The following is a 23,025-nucleotide window of genomic DNA, read 5'->3' on the forward strand; positions in this document are numbered from 1 at the left end:
CTCCGTCCCCTGCCCTGGCGGTCCATGACCGCCAGGGTAGGAATGACCCCCATAATATCTTACTCATCACCTCTGGGGGCTTGTGAGCTGCTTGAGTTGAGTCTACTAAATGTAAGCTAAGATTTGTTTTTACTGACACTGACTATCTCAATGGATCCTCTCTGAGCAGTGTGGGCGCTCAGGCTCGGCTTACATGGGGACTGTGGCCTTGTTTCCAGGCAGAGTAGACACTAAGGCCCTCATTATGACTTCGGTGGTCTTTTTAAAAGACCGCCGAAGCCGCGGGTGGCAACATACCGCCGGTGCTGGCGGTGTGTTTGGCGCCCTACTATGACATTTCCGCTGGGCCCGCGGACAGAAACAGCGTTTCCGCCCCCTGGCCCTGTGGAAAAGTCACCACAACATTGAAGCCGGCTTGTAATCGAGCCAGTCGGCATCGGGTGCAAGAACACCCATCGCGCATTCCACTGCCCATAATTCGGGGGGGGGGGGCAGGAGGCACTGTAGGGGCACCCAGGGCCCCCCGGTCCTCCATACCACCAGCCTTTCTATGGCTGTGTTTACCACCATGAACAGGCTGGCGGATTACAACTGCCGGGACCGCCAGGCTGCAGGCTGGCGGCAGCCTGGCGGTATCAGCGGTATTACCGTCACTGGTCCACCATGGTCATAATGTGGCGGTAAGTACCACCAACCTGTTGGCGGTACTACCGCCACATTATCGCCACCTGCCGGAATCATAATGACTCCCTATGTGGACACAACTTAGATGGGAAAGATGTTGCCAGAGATCGCTCCTGCACTGTACCCATCATGATACATAATGTGAAAGAGGAAAGCTGCATACTCTCTCTGCCACTTCCAGCCTGACATGAACAAGCACTAGCCTCACCTGAGACGGAGACGCACCCGCCTCATCTAAGAGGGAGAAGCACCCGCCTCACCTGAGACGGAGAGGCACCCGCCTCACCTGTGACAGAGAGGCACCCGCCTCACCTGTGACAGAGAGGCACCCGCCTCACCTGTGACAGAGAGGCACCCGCCTCACCTGAGACAGAGAGGCACCCGCCTCACCTGAGACAGAGAGGCACCCGCCTCACCTGAGACAGAGAGGCACCCGCCTCACCTGAGACAGAGAGGCACCCGCCTCACCTGAGACAGAGAGGCACCCGCCTCACCTGAGACAGAGAGGCACCCGCCTCACCTGAGACAGAGAGGCACCCGCCTCACCTGTGACAGAGAGGCACCCGCCTCACCTGAGACAGAGAGGCACCCGCCTCACCTGAGACAGAGAGGCACCCGCCTCACCTGAGACAGAGAGGCACCCGCCTCACCTGAGACAGAGAGGCACCCGCCTCACCTGAGACCGAGAGGCACCCGCCTCACCTGAGACCGAGAGGCACCCGCCTCACCTGAGACCGAGAGGCACCCGCCTCACCTGAGACCGAGAGGCACCCGCCTCACCTGAGACCGAGAGGCACCCGCCTCACCTGAGACCGAGAGGCACCCGCCTCACCTGAGACCGAGAGGCACCCGCCTCACCTGAGACCGAGAGGCACCCGCCTCACCTGAGACCGAGAGGCACCCGCCTCACCTGAGACAGAGAGGCACCCGCCTCACCTGAGACAGAGAGGCACCCGCCTCACCTGATCACCTGAGACGGAGAGGCACCCGCCTCACCTGAGACGGAGAGGCACCCGCCTCACCTGAGACGGGGAGGCACCCGCCTCACCTGAGACGGGGAGGCACCCGCCTCACCTGAGACGGGGAGGCACCCGCCTCACCTGAGACGGAGAGGCACCCGCCTCACCTGAGACGGAGAGGCACCCGCCTCACCTGAGACGGAGAGGCACCCGCCTCACCTGAGACGGAGAGGCACCCGCCTCACCTGAGACGGAGAGGCACCCGCCTCACCTGAGACGGAGAGGCACTCGCCTCACCTGAGACGGAGAGGCACTCGCCTCACCTGAGACGGAGACACACCTGCCTCACCTGAGACGGAGAGGCACCCGCCTCACCTGAGACGGAGAGGCACTCGCCTCACCTGAGACGGAGGGCACCCGACTCACCTGAGACGCAGAAGCACCCGCCTCACCTGAGACGGAGAAGCACCCTCCTCACCTGTGACGGAGAAGCACCCGCCTCACCTGTGATGGAGAAGCACCAGCCTCACCTGAGACGGAGAAGCACCCGCCTCTCCTGAGATGGAAAAGTACACGCCTCACCTGAGACGGAAAAGCACACGCCTCACCTGAGACGGAAAAGCATGTGCCTCACCTGATATGGAGCCCAGCAGGACACTGCTCTTGATGTGCTTGTAGACATACTCATAGCTCTGAGGCTTCAGAGGCGATCCTGTGGACAGGATGGTGTGAAGAGTCTGGAGATTATGGGTTTCACCTAAAAAAACAAGAGGAAACATGAGGTGAAGCAACTAAACCTAAGTGTGGAAGACCACGAAAGAACCCCTGGGGTGTGCGGGCTGTGAATGGATCTGTGAATGAATCCCCTGGGTGTTCAGTCTGTGAATGAACCTTTGGGGTGTGCGGGCTGTGAATGAACCCCCTGCAGTGAGCGGGTTGTGAATGAGCCCCAGGGGTTTGCAGCTATGAATGGATCCGTGAATCTGCAAAGAAACCCTTGGTGTTTGGGGGCTGTGAATGGACACATGGCGCGTGAAGCAATAAATGAATCTAAGAAGAGATCCTTGAAGTGTGCAGACTGTGAACGAACCCCTGGGGTGTGATGTCTGTGATTGAACCCTTAGGGTGTGAAGGCTGTGAATGAACCACTGGGGTATGAAGGCTGTGAATGAACCCATGCGGTGTGTCGGCTGTGAATGAACCCCTGGGGTGTGAAGGCTGTGAATGAACCCCCAAGGGAGTGTGGGCTATGAATTAATGTGAATAAACGTGTTATTTGTGTGTGGTTGTGAATTAATCTATGGAGTGTTCAGGTGGTGAATGTATCCGTGAAGTAACCCTTGTGGTGTCGGGGCTGCGAATGAACCTACAGTGGGAAGCAGATACAGAGCACAGACAGGGAGCAGGAGAGACAGAGCACAGGCCAGAGGCAGGCAGACAGAGTGCATTTCAACATCTGGCACAAACAAAGCAGGGAACACAGAGCAGGCACGCAGAGAGCAGAGCTTTGGAGAAGGTGCACAGAAGACAACTACTGGCACGCACAGTGCAAGCAAACAAAGACGTGGGAATAGAACACTCCAAAGAAGCATGCACACAAATAGCAGGCACAGCAGAGCGGACCACTGCCATCGCCAGTGCCAACACTACTGTTGCCTGGGGGTAGGCACACTCAAATCAGGACACACAGAACACAGCACAGGAGCAGGCACAGTGGACAAACCAGGAGCAGGCACACAGATTTCCTGCACATACAAAACACAGCTCAGGACAGGACCAGGTGCACACAGAGCACCGGCAGGTACACAGAGAGCAATAGCACATAGAGCACTACCCAGGAGAAGAAACACACACAGAGCAGAGGCACGCGCAGATCAGAGGCACGAGCATAGAAGTGGGAAGGGCAAAGCAGTGGGAAGGGCAAAGCAGAGACAAGCGCAGAGTAGAGACATGCGCAGAGCAGAGGCACGCGCAGAGGGGCAGGAAGAGCAGAGGCACACGCAGAGCAGAGGGGCAGGAAGAGCAGAGGGACAGGCAGAGCAGAGGGACAGGCAGATCAGAGGGACAGGCAGAGCAGAGCAGAGGGATACGCAGAGCAGAGGGATACGCAGAGCAGGCACACACAAAGTCTTACGTGGTTTGAGGTTCTTCTCCTCCAACACTGCTAACCACTTGGCCCCAGTTCCCAGGATAGTAATTCTGTAAGAGAGAAAAGATGGGGCAGTTCATTGGACAGGGAGCGATGAATCACAGGACTGGCTGAGAGAGACATTTAGGGTGCAGAGCTAAATACCTTCCTTCAAGCAGCACATCACTGAATATCAAACCTTCAGCATTCAGCTCCTGGGGCTACAGCGGGGAGAGATCTGATACGGGGTATGGAGCAGGCAGCCCTCCAAGCAACATATTTGGGAATATCACACCCTTGATGACCGGCCCAAGGTGCTGCAATGGTGTAGCCATTGATAGCACAGAAGGCACAGTGCAACCTTCACATAATCCCACTCCTTCACAGCAGCATCCATGGGTGTAGCCATTGATAGCACAGAAAGCGCAGTGCAACCCTTCACATAATCCCACTCCTTCACAGCAGCATCCATGGGTGTAGCCATTAATAGCGCAGAAGGCGCAGTGCAACCATTGATATAATCCCACTCCATCACAGCGGCGTCCATGGGTGTAGCCATTGATAGCGCAGAAGGCGCAGTGCAACCCTTCACATAATCCCGCTCCTTCACAGCAGGGTCCATGGGTGTAGCCACTGATAGCACACAAGGCGCAGTACAACCCTTCACATAATACTGCTCCTTCACAGCGGCGTCCATTGGTGTAGCCATTGATAGCGTAGAAGGCATGGGTGTAGCCATTGATAGCGCAGAAGGCGAGGTGCAACCCTTCACATAATCCCACTTCTTCACAGCAGCGTTCATGGGTGTAGCCATTGATAGCGCAGAAGGCGCAGTGCAACCCCTCACATAATCCCACTTCTTCACAGCAGCGATCATGGGTGTGGACATTGATAGCACAGAAAGCGCAGTGCAACCCTTCACATAATCCCACTCCTTCACAGCAGCATCCATGGGTGTAGCCATTGATAGCGCAGAAGGCGCAGTGCAACCCCTCACATAATCCTGCTCCTTCAGAGCGGCGTCCATGAGTGTAGCCATTGATAGCGCAGAGGGCGCAGTTCAAACCATAATCCAGCGTCCTTCACAGTAGCCATCGATAGCGCAGAATGCGCAGTGCAACCCTTCACATAATCCCGCTACTTCACAGCGGCGTCCATGGGTGTAGCCATTGATATCGCAGAGGGCGCAGTGCAAACATTGACATAATCCCGCTCCTTCACAGCAGCGTCCATGGGTGTGGCCATTGATAGCGCAGAAGGCGCAGTGCAAACATTGACATAATCCCGCTCCTTCACAGCAGCGTCCATGGGTGTGGCCATTGATAGCGCAGAAGGCGCAGTGCAACCCCTCACATAATCCAGCTTCTTCACAGCGGCGTCCATGGGTGTAGCCATTGATATCGCAGAGGGCGCAGTGCAACCCTTCACATAATCCCACTCCTTCACAGCGGCGTCCATGGGTGTAGCCATTGATAGCGCAGAAGGCGCAGTGCAACCCTTCACATAATCCCGGTCCTTCACAGCGGCGTCCATGGGTGTAGCCATTGATAGCGCAGAAGGCATGGGTGTAGCCATTGATAGCGCAGAAGGCGCAGTGCAACCCTTCACATAATCCCACTCCTTCACAGCGGCGTCCATGGGTGTAGCCATTGATAGCGCAGAAGGTGCGGTGCAACCCTTCACATAATCCCGCTCCTTCACAGCGGCGTCCATGGGTGTAGCCATTGATAGCGTAGAAGGCGCGGAGCAACCCTTCACATAATCCTGCTCCTTCACAGCGGCGTCCATGGGTGTAGCCATTGATAGCGAAGTAGGCGCAGTGCAACCCTTGACATAATCCCGCTCCTTCACAGCGGCGTCCATGGGTGTAGCCATTGATAGCGCAGAAGGCGCAGTGCAACCCTTCACATAATCCCACTCCTTCACAGCAGCATCCATGGGTGTAGCCATTGATAGCGCAGAAGGCGCAGTGCAACCCTTCACATAATCCCGCTCCTTCACAGCGGCATCCATGCGTGTGGCCATTACTAGCAAGAAGGCGCAGTGCAACCATGGACCATAAACCCACTGACGAGGTGCTGAATGAAGAATCACAGGAGAGCAGCAGATGGGTAGCAGTGGTCAGTGCAAGAACTTCCTGGTGCTGTGAAGCTTCAGAACAATGGAAGAGCCCTGTGGGTGGATGTCCACTGCTTACTTACAGGGATTGTGCATTCTGCCTGAGCCACAGGAAAGAAGGATAAATTACTTCCCTGTAATCTTACTTCTCTTCCAGGGGAATCCTCATCAAAGTCATAAGCACAGAATTATTCCCACTTGCGCGGGGACCCCAGAGCACATAACACATATACATACATATATATATAGATATGTATATATTTATATATGGAAAATGTCACTTACCCAGTGTACATCTGTTCGTGGCATGTTGCGCTGCAGATTCACATGCTGTGCATTATCCTGCCATCTAGTGTTGGGCCCGGAGTGTTACAAGTTGTTTTTCTTCGAAGAAGTCTTTTCAAGTCACGAGACCGAGAGACTCCTCTCTTTCGGCTCCATTGCCCGTGGTCTTCGACTCCATCTTAGATTGTTTTCCACGCAGAGGGTGAGGTAGGAGTTGTTAAAGTAAGGATACCAGAGGTGCCCATGCAATGGAGTAAATGTGTATGTACATAGCGTATTAAAGTTAAAAATATTTACATATGTACACTTTTAATGCAACTAAAACGGCTACAGGCTCCTGGGGAGGAGGGAGGGTGCATGTGAATCCGCAGCACTACATGCCACGAACAGATGTACACTGGGTAAGTGACATTTTCCGTTCGATCGCATGTGTAGCTGCAGATACACATGCTGTGCATAGACTACAAAGCAGTTAGTCCTCCCAAAAAAGCGGTGGATAGCCTGGTTATCATGTTGTCTGTTTTTATGAGAACATTCTTCTGTTTGAGAAGAGGTTGAAATGCTTTTAGGGCAAGGAACACAGCTAATAATTCTAACTGGTTTATGTGTAGCTGTTTCTGTTTGACATCCCGTTGCCCTTGAATGGTGTGATTGTTTAGGTGAGCTCCCCAACCAATCATTGATGCATCTGTTGTAATTATGGTCTGAGGCACAGGGTCTTGAAACGACCCCCCCTTCATTAAATTGCTGCGATTCCATCATTGAAGGGACTTATGTGTTTGGCGATCTATCAACACTAGGGGGGTTATTCTAACTTCGGAGGAAGTGTTAATCCGTCCCAAAAGTGACGGAAAAGTGACGGATTTACCACCAGCCGTATTACGAGTCCATTATATCCTATGGAACTCGTAATACGGCTGGTGGTATATCCGTCACTTTACCTTCACTTTTGGGACGGATTAGCACTCCTCCAAAGTTAGAATAACCCCCTAGATCTTGAAGCTGACCGTGTGCCTGTGGCCAGTGTCGTGCACGGCCCTGGTGTAAGGGCCTCATGTTGAATCTTGCATGCGGGATTATTGCTATGCAACATGCCATCATTTCTAGAATTTTCTTGATAAATCTTACAGTGTATTATTGATTTTGCTGTATGAGTGGTTTTAAGTTTTGGAAAGCTTGTATTCTTTGTATATTTGAATACACTAGAACTAGTTGAGTATTTAGGATAGCACCTAGATACAGTGGTAGTTGTGCTGGTTGAAGGTGTGACTTTTAGTAGTTTATAGAAAACCATAGTGTGTGCAGAGTTTCTATTATATAACGAGTATGGTTTTGGCATTGTGTAGGATTGCTTGATTTTATTAGCCAATCGTCTAGATACGGAAAGACATGTATATGTTGTCTTCTTAGGTAGGCTGCTACTACCGCTAGACACTTTGTGAACACCCTTGGAGCTGTTGTTATGCCAAATGGCAACACCTTGAACTGGTAGTGTTTTCCTGCTATGACAAACCGAGGTATTTTCTGTGAGCTGGATGGGTATGTGAAAGTATGCATCTTTGAGGTCTAGAGCAGTCATAAAATCTTGTTTTTGCAGCAGTGGAATAACATCTTGCTGAGTTACCATGTGAAAATGTTCTGACAAGATGTACAGATTGAGGGGCTGAGGTCTAATATGGGCCTGAGGGTGCAGTCTTTTTGGGGAATCAGGAGAATAGTGAGTATACTCCTGTTCCTTGTTGAGAATGTGGAACTAATTCTATTGCTTGTTTTAACAGTAAAGATTGAACCTCTTGTTGTAACAGAACCGTATGTTCTGGGGACAACCTGTGATATCTTGTTGGAATGTTTGGAGGGGTGTTTATCAATGCTAGGCAATAGCCATTGCGGATAATTGATAATACCCGGTTGTCTGTGGTGATATTTTGCCAATGAGAGTGGAACTGCGGATGTCTTCCCCCCACAGGAGAGGTGTGGAAGGAAGGGAGGGAAGTCACTGCTGAGGGTGTGTTGTTGCTTGTTTAGAGGTTTGGAATTTACCTCTATTTCTATTTCTCTATATGTTCCTCTAAACCCACCTCGTGATACTGGGTTTGTGGTTGCTTTGTTTGTGAGGTAGAAGCCTCAGAGGATTGTGGTTTTAAACCTCCTGGAAACTGTGGTCTGCAAAATGAGCCTCTATATGGAGTGGTGTACAAAGCGCCCAGTTCTTTCTCCGTTTTTCAACAGTGGTGTTCACTTCTGGGCCAAAGAGGTGCTTCTTATCAAAAGGCACATTAAGTACAGCCTGTTGAATTTCTGGTTTAAAACCAGAGGAGAGAAGCCAAGCGTGTCTTCTGATTGTGATGGCCGTGTTTACGTTCCTTGCAGCTGCATCAGCAGCATCAAGGGAAGATCTTATTTGATTAGTACTAATCGCTTGCCCCCCCCATACCACTTGCTGTGCCCTCTTCTGGTGCTCTTTTGGGAGATGCTGTATGATATCCTGCATTTCATCCAAATGGGCCCTATCATGGCGGGCTAGCAGTGCTTGGGAATTAGCAATTCTCCGTTGATTTGCTGCCTGTGCAGCAGCTCTTTTTCCCGCTGCGTCACATTTTCTGCTCTCCTTATCTGGAGGAGGTGCATCTGCTGAAGACTGGCTATTTGCCCTCTTTCGTGCTGCACTGACCACCAATGAGTCTGGAGGGGCCTGGTGAGTAATGTAATCTGGGTCAGAGGGTGCAGGCTTATATTTTATATCTATTCTAGGTGTGATAATCCTAGATTTTACTGGATCTGCATGTTCTATCATGCCTGGTAACACTGGGAGGCACTGGTATTTGGAATGTGCTGAAGATAGTGTATTAAATAAGAAATCTTCTTCCAGTTGTTCTGGATGCATGGTTACCCCATGAGAAGCTGCTGCCCTGGATATGACCTGGTTGTATGCAGTGGTATCTTCTGGTGGAGATGGTTTTGATGGGTAAGTATCTGGGTCATTATCTGGGATGGGATCAGGGTCATAAAGATCCCATGGGTCTGCCATATCTCCTTGTGAATATAATGAATGTGTTGCAGAAGGCATTGGTGGTGGGCTGGTGTGAGGTGAGACAGATAATTGGGGAGCATGAGGAGAAGAAGTATGAAGAGGTATCGGCTTTTTGTTTTTGCACCTTTGCTGGTGGCTGTACAGAGTCCAGTTCCTCTCTGAAAGCTAGCTTTCTTTTTGTTTTTTTAAAGGAGGTGCAATAACAATCTTTCCTGTGTCTTTATGGATGTGTATTCTGGATTGACGCTCATCCATAATTTGTAAAATGGGCTCAATGTCAGAGTCTTCCTCAGAGGTTTTATGGGTTTCTCGAATTTTTTACCCGGTTCCGAAGTTTGTTGTTTTTTTCGGTACCGAAAATGTAGTGGAAGGTCCCGGCTCTGAAGCAGGACGAATTTTGGACGAATGTTTTTTTTTTACCGGAGTCCTAAGTAGAGCCTTTGATAGGTTTACTCGACTCCGAAGTAGTGGCCTTTTTCTGCGCCGACCCCGAAGGACGGTCGCCGACAGTCTTTTTCCGGGCCGAACCATGGCCTTCCGGCAGTGGTATACCCAAGGCTTTAGAATGTTTTTTGTGCAGGAGTGTAGGGGCAGACGTACTCACATACTGTCCAGCTGTGATGGGTCTGTCGTCCTCTGATTCCTGTTCGGATTCTGTATCTCGGACGGAGACTTCTGTTTGCGCCTGCTCTTCTTCAGCGACGTCGAGATGTTCACTGCTTTTCGACGCCATTTCGAATCTTCTACCTCTGCGAACTCTGAGAGTCTTTTTTGAACGAAACGATCAACAGGCCTCACAGTTTTCCTCCCGATGGTCTGGAGAAAGGCACAAATTACTAACCAAGTGCTGGTCTGTATAAGGATACTTCGCGTGGCACCGAGGTCAGAATCGGAATGGAGTCCGATCCATCAGGCTTTCCACGCGGTAGGCCCGAATAGGCCCGAGCGGGCGCACGCGCCCCGAAGGGCGAAAAAATAAGTTTCCGACAGTACTGCCTGTAGAACGCAATCGAAAAAATACAGACGAATAGGAAGGTTTTCTAAGGTTTTCCCGAATCAAAATCTTGGAGCGAGAGGAAACACATCCGAACCCGACGGCAGAAAGAAAACAATCTAACATTGGAGTCGATGCCCATGCGCAATGGAACCCAGAGTAGGAGTGACTCAATCCCGTAACTCCGAAAAGACTTCTTCGAAGAAAAACAACTTGTAACACTCCGAGCCCAACACTAGATGTCGGAATGGATATGCATAGCTTGTGTATCTGCAGCTACACATGCCATCGAATATATATATATATATATATATATATATATATATATATATATATATAAAATTGATGAGGATCCACTGGAAGAGAATGAAGCTTAGACACTGGACGAGGTCAAACTCGCAACCTCAATATGCTCACAGCAAGAGTAACTGCACTACATTCATTCCCGGGAGTCTGTTCAGCGCTGTTCCCATCCAAGCTGCTCTTGAAGGTCCCACAACACATTTGGTGACTACCGGACACTTACTCAAGCTAGTCCATCAGTCCCACAGCAAACTAGGTGACTACAACACACTTACCCAAGCTGGTCAACCAGGTCCTGCAGCACTTTGGTTGAATAGAACAGACTTACCCAAGCCAGTCAACAAGATCCCCCAGCAAGTTGGGTGAATACAGCCCACATACCCAAGCCGGTCCACCAGGTACCACAGTATATTGGATGAGAAGAGTACACTTACCCAAGCCGGTCCACCAGGTACCACAGTATATTGGGTGAGAAGAGGACACTTACCCAAGCCGGTCGATCAGGTCCCACATGACACTGGGTGATGGCACCAGTGGAGATCCATCATACAAGACCACAGATGCGCCCGTAGCGAGCGCCGATACAAGCCAGTTCCACATCATCCAGCCAGCCTACGAGACAAGACGCTGAGGTGAACATCTCACTCTGCAGAGCTCTCATTATAGCATTAAGCCATCTGCAGACAGCTGAACCACAACACCACCGCACAATACAACACTGTAGAATGACACAGCAAAGACACCCACAACGTAGCACACCATAACCAACCAATCGCACGACCACGGATCACCAGTCACCGGACCACATCATCAGCCTCCTCCTGATTAGGTACTGGTCTGAGCCCCCGCTGCACTAAGCACACAACTCTTTCGTACCCAGCTTGTCTATGAAACACCCTGACAAGTATATGTTTAATACTGCACTGAGCACCAATACACCCCCACACACTTTTTCCCCTCTCCCAGCAAAGAACGTACAATTTTCCAAACTCTACATTTTCATGACAAACTGGACCCACAACTGCTCTGATTCCAGTTCTCTCACCAACTGTGCCACCAATAAGTTCACTCGCCGCTCTACCATTCACTGCTTCTTGACGCATGTGCCTGCTGTTGATGTATGAAGCATAAAGTACAATTAATTTGATTTCAGCGCTTCTGAGAGATCTCTGGTAGGTACAAACAGATCTGAAGTAAAATAATCCACACTCTGCCAGGAAGAAACCACAAACCTCAAAGGGAAGCACTTACAAGATAATGCTGCAAAGCCCCATAGGTGGACAAAGCTTGATGCCTCTTTACACCACTTAACGGTTCTAATTGCTACAAAGAAACCATTTCAATTTGACGTCCAAGCATATAGACAAAGGATGATAACTTCATGGTTGGTCAAGGCAACACACTACAACCAAGTGAAGCCCTAAGAAGAGCAGAGAAACTCAACAGGCATCTGGGGTGAACGTCCCGCCACACACAAAGCACAACTCTTGAAAAAACACCACTTAAAAAAACCTGACATGTACATGGAGCTGAGCCGTCCTCTAGCACACTACACCAGCACGTGCAAACCACAACAACTTTACTGAGACAACCAGACAGGTGTAGGAGGTACAGAGAAAAGATGTGCCACATCCTCAGTACACTATGCGCAAGCTACACTCCTCTCCCTGGAAACCGACCTCATGCTCCAAGAATACAGCGTGGTACTAGCTCTCTGTGATAAAGTAAAACCGTTCTCCTAGGAAGCGGTGTCAGAACTGTTGTTCCAGTTCTCTTGCTGCTTCTTCTAGATGGTGGTAGCGCCCTGCTCTCCATCATCCTAGAACCACACTGCCTTAAAGGCAGCCGCAGGTCTCAACCAAGGCCTGAATAAATATGACCAACACCACCCTCACCCTGATGGAACCCCACTGCCTCTCCTTGCCAGCCTGCACTATCTACAAATCCAGCTGCAGCATCTATAAAGCTATTATGACCAGCAGCCCTGCATCAATGGAATCAAAGAAGGTGCCAAAAAGAAACAAAGTGTAGGAAAGTCCCCCTTTTTGGCATGGTTATCCCCCCCCCCCACAAACACACACTTTTTGCCTGATGTTAATGCTAACTTGACTGAGTGCGTGCTGGGATCCTGCTAACCAGACCCCAGCACCTGTGCTCTTTCACTAAACTATACCATTGTTTCCACAATTGGCACCCCTCTGGCACTGCGTACTCCACAGCTCCATGATGTCTTCACTGAAGGCTGGGAAGTTTGGTATTAAACTTCTTAGCACAATAAACCCACACTGATGCCAGTGTTGGATTTATTTAGAAATGCACACATAGGGCATCTCAGAGATGTCCCCTGTATTTTGCCCAACCCTCTAGTGTAGAGCTGACCAGTCTGTGCCAGCCTGCCACTACCATACAAGTTTCTAACCCAATGGGGTGAGAGCCTTTGTGCTCTCTCTGGTCAGGAACAAAGTCGGCTCTGGGTGGAGGTGCCTCACACCTTCCCTCTGCAACACTTGACGGTCAGCCTCAAAGGCTCCAGCCTCAGGTTTCACTGTTGCAAGGCACTCCAGCTAGTGGAGATGCCCAGCCCTCAATCAGGCCCCACTTTTGGCAGCAGGACTGGCAGGAAAATTATTAAGCACCAGGAGGTGTGTCCTCCCCAGCTAGGACCAACCCCTAGGGTGCCCAGAGCTGAGGTGAACCTCTCCTGGCAGGATCCCCCATATTGTTTTGGAGGATGATAGCCAATAGGTTTAGGAATGTGCCCCCCTCCCCAAACGGAGTGGGCACAGGAAGGGTGTAGCCACCCTTAAGGCCAGTAGCCATTGGCTTCTGCCCTCTGACCCCTGTAACGCCCCTAAATCTATGTACAGGCACCCCTGAACCTTGCTCTTCAGATTCTTGGTGACCTAACAATAAGAAGAAGGACTGAAGAGCCGCACCAGCAGAGAAGACTCCAGACAACAACTGACTTGGCCCCAATCCTACCTGCCTTCCTGCAGCTTCAAAGACCCATGCTAAAAGAAGATGACTCGTCCTGCAGGACCAGCGACCTCTTCAAATCCCCAGATGACTCCCTGCCTACCCAAGGACCAATATCTACTAAGGACAGTAGCCCTGTCCACAAGAAACCTCCAAGAAGGACACCAGAACCGTCCCGGTTCCGCAAGTCCTGCCCCCACTGCACCTGAAGCCCACAGCCCGAGTCCAAGTGGCCCATCGGACCAGGGAGAGTCTCCAGGGGATTCCGATCACGAGTCCACCCTGAGCTGGCACCTCCTGACCAATACCACGATGCCTGCAGCCTAAATCCAGAGGACCTCCATGACCGTAAACGGATCCGGTGAAGATTTCCCGATGCCTAAAGGTACCCCTGCACCCTCAGCCCCCCGGCCTTCAGGAACCCAACCGACGGTCCAGCAACATCCAGTGGGCTCCTACTTACCTGTCCAGCAGTTGGTTTTCTTCAGTTGATTCCCTGGACGAAGCCTACATCATCTTTGTGACCCCTGAGGTTACCTCACTGAAAAGCACTGAGTGCCCGACACTGTTTACGCATCCTGCGACCGGCCACCCCTGTGCCGCTGAGGGCGTGTGTTTGGTGCAGACATGTGACCTCCCCGGTGCTGATCTAAACCCCCCGGGTCTGTGCCCTGAAGCTGCTGGTATTTACCTGCAAGAAGTCCTTTTCAGGTGCCCCCTGTCTCCACTGGATTCCACTGGACGCCAGACACCAACTTTGACCTCTGCACCTGGCCGGCTGTTGTCGCTGGTGGTGCACTCTCGGCGTCAACCTAAACGTTGTCCTGTGCACACCCTAACTCCCAAAGAAAGGGATCGTACGTCAAGTACTTACCAAAGAAAGGGATCATACGTCAAGTACTTACCAAAGAAAGGGATCGTACGTCAAGTACTTACCAAAGAAAGGGATCGTAAGTCAAGTACTTACCAAAGAAAGGGATCGTAAGTCAAGTACTTACCAAAGAAAGGGATCGTACGTCAAGTACTTACCAAAGAAAGGGATCGTACGTCAAGTACTTACCAAAGAAAGGGATCGTACGGCAGGTACGTACCTGTGATTTGTGCTGTTCCTTTTCCTCCCCTGGGACTGCGTTGCTTTCTATGAGAAACTTCACTGGGTCCACTTTTGGAACTGAAAAGTCTTACCTACCTGTAAACTGTTTATTCTAAACAAAGTGCATTTGATACATAAAACTTACCTGCAACAAAGATCAGTTTGGTTCTAGAAATAAAGTAACAAAGTATATTTTTTATATATAAAAACATTAGCCTGGAGTTAGTCATTGAGTGTGTACCTCATTTCTCGACTGTGTGTGTACAACAAATGCTTTGCACCACCCTCTAATACGCCTACTGCTCGACCACACTACCACAAACGAGAGCATCAGTATTATCTACTTTGGCCTCTGTAAAGCCTCTTGGGGAACCCCTGGACTCTGTGCACCCTACACCGCACTTTGCTACAGTATATACTGAGACAGCTTCCTACACAAAGCACCAGACCTCCATCATCTAAGCACTAAAGATCCAGGAGAACACTCATCTCCATAAGGACCTTCCCCATCCAGCTCCAACTTAGGAAAGATCCTAAAAGACACCTCTGTAAAGAGCACCACATCACGACCAAGTAAAAGCCTGTTTCTACTGTTAGATCCCTGCTGCCCCTCTAATCACTTGCGGATTCTATCAATGCCTTTCACCCTATAAAGCGCTACACTGCTCTCAGCTAGGTCGTCACTATAGAAACACCACATACATATGTACAATACCCAAGAGCCCTTTGAGATACATTCACCACATCCTCACTCCACAAACCACACTGCCAGTGAGACGCTCCGCACTGAACAATGTCCCGAATGCACAGATCATGTCACACCACGTAAACATCCTCAGTCTTCCAACACTTGCCGTTGTGTAGTACATGATAATGTCGCTGCTGCTCATGTTTCCGTGTAGAATGTGCTCCTTCAGGTGCTGGATCAGAGTTCCCTGAAAGAGAGAAAGACACCTGGTTGTCAATCTATCAAGTCACCAAAACTGAAAACTGAACAAAAGGCAAGCATCACAAACTTTCTAAATGAAAATGAGCAAACGAAGGAAAAGGTATTTAGCATGTGCGTGGGCATGTAAAGTTTCTGGTTTAACCAAAGTCCCGGAATTCCTATTATACATGTGTGTGCCTGTCTGCTTAGGCAGCGGCTCACCCACAGCCTCTCACCACTCCTGAGGCAGCAGCTAACCCTCCAGGACGCAGCGGCTCACCCTCCTGAGGCAATGACTCGACTCTCCTCAGGAAATGGCTCAACCCTCCAGACGCAGCCGATCAACCCTCCTGAGGCAGCCGCTCAACCCTCCAGAGGCAGCCGCTCAACCCTCCAGAGGCAGCCGCTCAACCCTCCAGAGGCAGCCGCTCAACCCTCCAGAGGCAGCCGCTCAACCCTCCAGAGGCAGCCGCTCAACCCTCCAGAGGCAGCCGCTCAACCCTCCAGAGGCAGCCGCTCAACCCTCCAGAGGCAGCCGATCAACCCTCCAGAGGCAGCCGATCAACCCTCCAGAGGCAGCCGATCAACCCTCCAGAGGCAGACGCTCAACCCTCCAGAGGCAGACGCTCAACCCTCCAGAGGCAGACGCTCAACCCTCCAGAGGCAGACGCTCAACCCTCCAGAGGCAGACGATCAACCCTCCAGAGGCAGCCGCTCAACCCTCCAGAGGCAGCCGCTCAACCCTCCAGAGGCAGCCGCTCAACCCTCCAGAGGCAGCCGCTCAACCCTCCAGAGGCAGCCGCTCAACCCTCCAGAGGCAGCCGCTCAACCCTGCAGAGGCAGCCGATCAACCCTCCAGAGGCAGCCGATCAACCCTCCAGAGGCAGCCGATCAACCCTCCAGAGGCAGCCGATCAACCCTCCAGAGGCAGACGCTCAACCCTCCAGAGGCAGACGATCAACCCTCCAGAGGCAGACGCTCAACCCTCCAGAGGCAGACGCTCAACCCTCCAGAGGCAGACGCTCAACCCTCCAGAGGCAGACGCTCAACCCTCCAGAGGCAGACGCTCAAACCTCCAGAGGCAGACGCTCAACCCTCCAGAGGCAGACGCTCAACCCTCCAGAGGCAGACGCTCAACCCTCCAGAGGCAGACGCTCAACCCTCCAGAGCCAGCAGCTAACCCTCCAGGACGCAGCGGCTCACCGTCCTGATGCAACGACTCAACTTTTCTCAGGAAATGGCTCAACCCTCCTGAGGCAGCGGCTTGACCTACAGTATACAGCCGCTCACCCTCCTGAGGCAACGTCTCACCCTCCAGCACCGTGTGGCTGGAACTCCTGAGGCGGCCGTCCATCCTCCAGGAGGCAGCGATCCACCCTCCAGGAGTCAATAGCCCACCCTCAACGGGTCAGCGGCCCACCCTACAGGAAGCAGTGGCTTACCCTCCAGAGGCAGCCGCTCAACCCTCCTGAGGTAGTCAACCCTCCAGAGGCAGACGCTCAAACCTCCTGAGGCAGACGCTCAAACCTCCAGAGGCAGACGCTGAACCCTCCAGAGGCAGACGCTCAAACCTCCAGAGGCAGACGCTCAACCCTCCAGAGGCAGACGCTCAACCTTTCAGGAGGTAGCAGCTCAACCTTTCAGGAGGTAGCAGCTCAACCCTCTAGGAGACAGTGGCCCACCTTCTAAAGCCAGCCGGTATCATTCCTGACATAACCTCCATGGATCACGTAAAACAGTATTTATAGCTGTGTTGCAGAATGCTGCTGGCCTCTAAAACAAGGTCAATGGGCAGATAGGAATCTCCAGGACAAGAATGTTGTGCTAATTATTAGCATTACTAAGTTTCTCCATTTCATCCTAGAAAATTGGGGGAGCCCTAGCTGGGAGATATATATTTATTTAATGGTATTGCCTTCTTGTTTACATTCATTAAGCTGGAATTCATCTGCCCTTCAGGTCAAATTACAGTTTTGTGTGTTTTTTAATTTTTTATTGAGATTGCACCTTTCGTACAACCTGCATATGCTAACACAACGTTTCTTCGTAAGTTTAGAAATGTTCCCTAAATAGTCACCGTAATACCCGGACTGTGCTCCTCACAATGTCACAGCTGCTGAGAACAGTGGGGAGGCTCTCCTTCGCAATCAAGCAGGCAAGGTGACTTAGGGCAGGACTTGTTAGCCCATGGCATGACTGCGTAGTGAGCTGACCCATGGCATGAGTGCGTAGTGAGCTTAGCCCACGCATGAGTGCGTAGCGAGCTTACCCATGGCATGAGTGCGTAGCGAGCTTACCCATGGCATGACTGCATAGCGAGCTTACCCATGGCATGACTGCATAGCGAGCTTAGCCCTTGTCATGACTGGGTAGCGAACTTAGCCCATGGCATGACTGCGTAGCGAGCTTAGCCCATGGCATGACTGCGTAGCGAGCTCGCCAAAGAAAGGCTCAAGTGTTAAATGCAATAAACAAGCCGTGGCCATGGCTCCTTGGTAGCCACTTTTACTGTCTGCACTGAGCAAATGCTAAGGGTTATGTGACACCCCAGCACTCCTGCCTGACTTACACCTACCCAAAGTAGTAATAGCAGACCACAGAACCAACAAATGAATGCCTCTAAATACTCACATCTTCGGTCTTCAGTTCCCTATTCCAAACCCCATGTTTGAAACATCACACACCCTCTACGCCACATCTGCAGTTACTAACGGAGGCTGTGCTGTGAGTTTGTGCTGGTGAGGCTGTGCTGGTATGTGCTGGTGAACCTGTGCTGTGGGTTTGTGCTGGTGAGTATGTGCGTATGTGCTGGAGAGTATGTGCTGGTGAGTATCGTGTATGTGTGCTGGTATGTACTGGTGAGTATGTACTGGTGCGTATATACCGGTGAGTATGTCCTGTGAGTATGTACTGGTGAGGGGGGCGTGGCCTGGACAATCAGCAAAATGGCTGCCACACCGTGGGGCTCTGCTCGGCAGGGGATCTAAATGCTGCATTTATCCTAGTTTTGCTGCACCTGGCCCCTACTTTCCCTCTGTGCCGGCTTCAAGGGTCCTGAGGTGTCTACTGGGTGAGGGCTGGTGCGGGGCACGCGCTGCGCGGCTTGCTGACGGACCTGGCCCCACCTGGACGTGGGGCCTGGGCAGTCGCATGGGACTTGGCCGCTTCTGCTGTCATCGCAGCTTGGGGCCGCCGAATCGGGCGCCGTGGGGAGCATCTTCTATAATAGTGCTTGCTCCATCCTGCCCCAGCGCTCGGAGTCCTCAGGCCGGGGGCTGCTCTCGCGACCTGCAGGGCGACTGCTGTACTGCCTGTCCCCGCGGGGCCCTCTCGGCGGCTATATCGCCACAAGCTACTGCATGGGCACCTGTGGTTGCTGGAGCTTGGGGGCCCCCCTCCGCTGCTGACGGCCCCACTTGCCGTGGCCTAGATTGATCCCGGTGTCTGGGAGCCCAGGATATTGGCAGGGACCACCGGCCTAACAAACAGACTTGTCGCCCATTCAATACAGCGGGGCCCAATCGGCGGCTAAAATCAGGCTGCGGGCCCCCAAGGGGGCACGGGTCTGCCCAGGCTCTTTGACTGGAAGCCTTATTCTGCGCTCTACGGAACTGCTGACTGCCTGATCGGGCTGCTGAGGCCCTCAGGTCGCGGAGACCCCAGTGGAACCCTAGACGGTGCAGATCGCCTGGTGTGCAACCTCCTCATCTTGGTACAGCTTTTCACACTTCTCCTGGGACTCTACTCTTGCTGTGCTGCGTGGACTGCTGGCGATAACACTTTTACTGCATGGCTCTGTGCTTGACAGAACTGCTGTGTTCGGGCCACTCTGGCTGGCTTCCGAGACTGTGACCGGTTGCGTAACACTCTCTGCGGGCCTGGTCTTGCTCCTTGATCCCCCTCACCCCCCTCCTGCCTTGTTATGAGGTGGGCGGCTGACCGGGGTGTGGCTCTCACGTGGGACTTCTGTCTTCAGGTGGCCACACCGCTGGCCAGACTCCTGCTGGGGAGATACACATGCGTGTGCGTGCCGCCAGCCTAGCTGGTTGAGGGGAGAATGGGGAAGGCTGACCAGAAGCAAAGTTAACTTTTGAGAGTGGGAAAAAGAAGAGCGGCTCGAACAGCCGGATGGTGGACGACTTGCCGCCTGTGGAGGAGCCACTTGCATCATCTGTGAAGGCTAAGTTTTTAGACCTTAAGCACAACCCTGGCACTCAGGGAAGTCCCTTGTAACTGGTACCCCTGGTACCAAGGGTCCTGATGCCAGGGAAGGTCTCTAAGGGCTGCAGCATGTTTTATGCCACCCTAGGGACCCCACACTCAGCACATGCACACTGCTTCACAGCTTATGTGTGCTGGTGGGGAGAAAATGACTAAATCAACATGGCACTCCCCTCAGAGTGCCATGCCAACCTCACACTGCCTGTGGCATAGGTAAGTCACCCCTCTAGCAGGCCTTACAGCCCTAAGGCAGGGTGCACTATACCACAGGTGAGGGTATATTTGCATGAGCACTATGCCCCTACAGTGTCTAAGCAAAACCTTAGATATTGTAAGTGCAGGGTAGCCATAAGAGTATATGGTCTGGGAGTTTGTCAAACACAAACTCCACAGTTCCATAATGGCTACACTGAAAACTGGGAAGTTTGGTATCAAACTTCTCAGCACAATAAATGCACACTGATGCCAGTATACAATTTATTGTAAAATACACCCAGAGGGCATCTTAGAGCTGCCCCCTGAAAACATACCCGACTTCTAGTGTAGGCTGACCAGTCCCTGCCAGCCTGCCACACACCAGACATGTTGCTGGCCACATGGGGAGAGTGCCTTTGTCACTCTGTGGCCAGGAACAAAGCCTGTACTGGGTGGAGGTGCTTCTCACCTCCCCCTGCAGGAACTGTCACACCTGGAGCCAACTTCCTACAATGATGGAGGCCCTCTAAGTGATAATGACTAAATAGATTCTTCTACTTAAGACTCATGTGGCCCAGCTTGGAGCCGCACGGCCTGCGACGTTGCGGCTGATTTGTCTAATGTGGTGGGCTGTTCTGCAATAATCCCCTTCATCGTTGGTCCCCCTGCACCACCATCCCATCTGGGATGAGTTTTGGTCAGCTTCGTTGACACCCCGCTGGATGAGTCCACTTAAAATGTTAGCTATCATGTTGTGGGATCTGCATATGGGGATGGGTGGGCTTATAGCACGGACCCGTTTTGGGGGTCACCGTGGGTGGGGTTTGGACTGCTCTGTGTCAGGTTTACTCCTCTCTTTCTTTCCTTCTGCACCTATCCACTTCCCTGCATGCCGTGGACGCCTCTTCTGTGATGTCAAGAGGAGCTGTATGGTTGAACGTAAAGACGCTATGGAGCAAGATAGAGCGACGCCTGTGCGCTGCCTCACCTGGAATGTCCGTGGGATGAATGAAGGGCGCAAGATGCAGTTGATATCAGCGTATGTTCAGCGTCATGCGGTAGACATTTGCATGCTTCAGGAGACCCATCTGGTGGAGGCCACCAAACATCGCTTGAAGGATGGGTGGACTGGCGAATAGCACGCTGTGATGTACTCGCGCTACTTGCGAGGCATGGTGATTTTGATTCGGAGGGGGCTGTAGTGGCACACTAAGAAGGTACTGGCAGATCCGAATGGTCGCTAAGTCATTTTGCGGGGAATACTGCTTGACAGGCCGTGCAGATTGGTATCACTGTATGGCCCAAATACTGATGACCTTGAATTCTTTGGAGAAGTGGGGAGATTAATTGACTCACTGGGTCCTGGGCCCTTGGGGTGGGGGGGGCAATTTCAACGTGGTACTGGACTTTAAGGCGGATAGCGACAGCCAGGCCAGACCACAGCATGTAGCAGCTGCCCAGGCCCTGTCCCAGGTGATGGCGGATGGGGTCGTGGTGGACTTATGGAGAGAAAAACATGGCACTGATAGGAAGGCACTTGCGTCAATTATGTGTATGGTAGTGGGTCCCGTATAGACCGCTGGCTCGGTACCAGAGATGTGGTGCTTTGGGTGTGGTCCATTGAGCATAAGGCCCGCACCCTGTTGGATTATTCGCTGGTCATGCTGAACTGGCTGTTCCGGGTGGCCCAGGTTGCACTTTTACGTGGAGGCTTCCTCCTGGTGCGCTGAAAGACCAAGTATTCAGAGATGAGGTCCGTAACGCAATTGTGCACTACTTTGCGGAGAACTGGAGATTGGTGGTCTCTGCCAGTTCCGTGTGGGAGGCCTTCAAGGTAGTGATCCGCAGGATTTGCCCCTCTAAACAGCACGGTGTGTTGAAGGCACTACGGCGGGAGCCAGTGGAGTTAGAAGCCCAGATTGCTGTTCTTGAAAGACGCTTGGTCTCGGACTGGTCGACAGACCTGTTGGTGGCCTTGAGGGGGAAGATGTCACAGTTTGAGGAGGCTGCCCTCCGCGAGGTTTGCTTTCTAGGGAAAAACGCTACGGCGAGGAGATATGGAGAAGGTGACAGAGCTGGCCGCACACTCGCCGCAATGCTCCGCAAGCCGTGGGCAAGCAACTATATTGTAGAGCTGACTGACTAGTCTGGCGGGCGACTCACTGGTACTGGTGATATCAAGAGTATCATCACTGACTTCTACTCGAATCTATATGCTGAACCCCCTGGGCCGAGCTGGACAACAGCCTCTAACGATTTTGCAGATATTAGCCTTTTGTGGTTTGAAAGTGCGCACAGACAATATTTAGATAACCCCTTTTCGGTAAATGATGTAGTTTAGGCGAAATAGTCAGTCTACCTGGGGATAAAGCACCCTGGCTGGACCGACTCACGAAAACCTTTTATAAGGAGTATGCGGATATATTAGCTCCTCACCTCCTGGAGGTGTACACAGAGGCTCTTGAGACTGGGATCCTTCCATCCTCGCTGTGTGAGGCACTCATTGTGACCATTTTAAAACCTGGGAAGGACCCGTGCTCTTGCAATTCCTATAGGCCTCTCTCGTTAATAAATATTGACAATAAGATCCTGGCCAAACTCATTGCAGCATGCCTGCAGCCCCTGCTTCCTACTCTGGTGCTGCCGGACCAGTCAGGTTTTGTGCCGGGCCGCTCCACCCTATATAACCTCCGGACATATTTTGCGATATCTCGAATGATTGATCCTGAAGACTGAGCGGCAGCTGTGTTCCTGGATGCCACTAAGGCCTTCGACACTCTGGCATGGCAATATATGTTTGCTTTACTGGCTCGGGTGGGTCTGAGTTCAAGATTTATTCTGCTGATTCGCCTGCTATACTCGCAGCCGACTGTGCGGCTGAGAGCTAATGGTACCATTTCTGACCCCTTTCCAATTGCTAGAGGTACTGGCCAAGGATGCCCACTCTTTCTGTTACTTTTTGCTGTAGCGATGGAGACGCTTGCATCAGCATCATAATCACAGGGGCTTGGCCTTCTGGCAGTGCCCGGTGCTGATATCAATGTACGCGGATGATGTCACTCTGTATGTTCAGGATCCGCAATTGCACCTAGATGTCTTGCTGGATGAGA

The 23,025-nt window shown here is 51.9% G+C and overlaps 1 protein-coding gene across 1 annotated transcript in view; it reads right to left on the reverse strand.

Moving 5' to 3' along the window:
* Window positions 1-23,025, reverse strand: part of AACS (acetoacetyl-CoA synthetase) — a 285,977-nt gene that overhangs the window by 89,076 nt on the left and 173,876 nt on the right. The window contains exons 9-12 of the mRNA XM_069215374.1: window positions 15,426-15,506; window positions 10,990-11,114; window positions 3,778-3,842; window positions 2,278-2,400 (exon numbers count right to left, since the gene is read on the reverse strand). Coding sequence (XP_069071475.1) covers window positions 2,278-2,400; window positions 3,778-3,842; window positions 10,990-11,114; window positions 15,426-15,506 — 394 coding nt within the window. The remainder of the gene's footprint in view (window positions 1-2,277; window positions 2,401-3,777; window positions 3,843-10,989; window positions 11,115-15,425; window positions 15,507-23,025) is intronic.

The sequence above is a fragment of the Pleurodeles waltl genome, chromosome 11 (genome assembly GCF_031143425.1).
Source record: "Pleurodeles waltl isolate 20211129_DDA chromosome 11, aPleWal1.hap1.20221129, whole genome shotgun sequence".
Lineage (NCBI taxonomy): Eukaryota > Metazoa > Chordata > Amphibia > Caudata > Salamandridae > Pleurodeles > Pleurodeles waltl.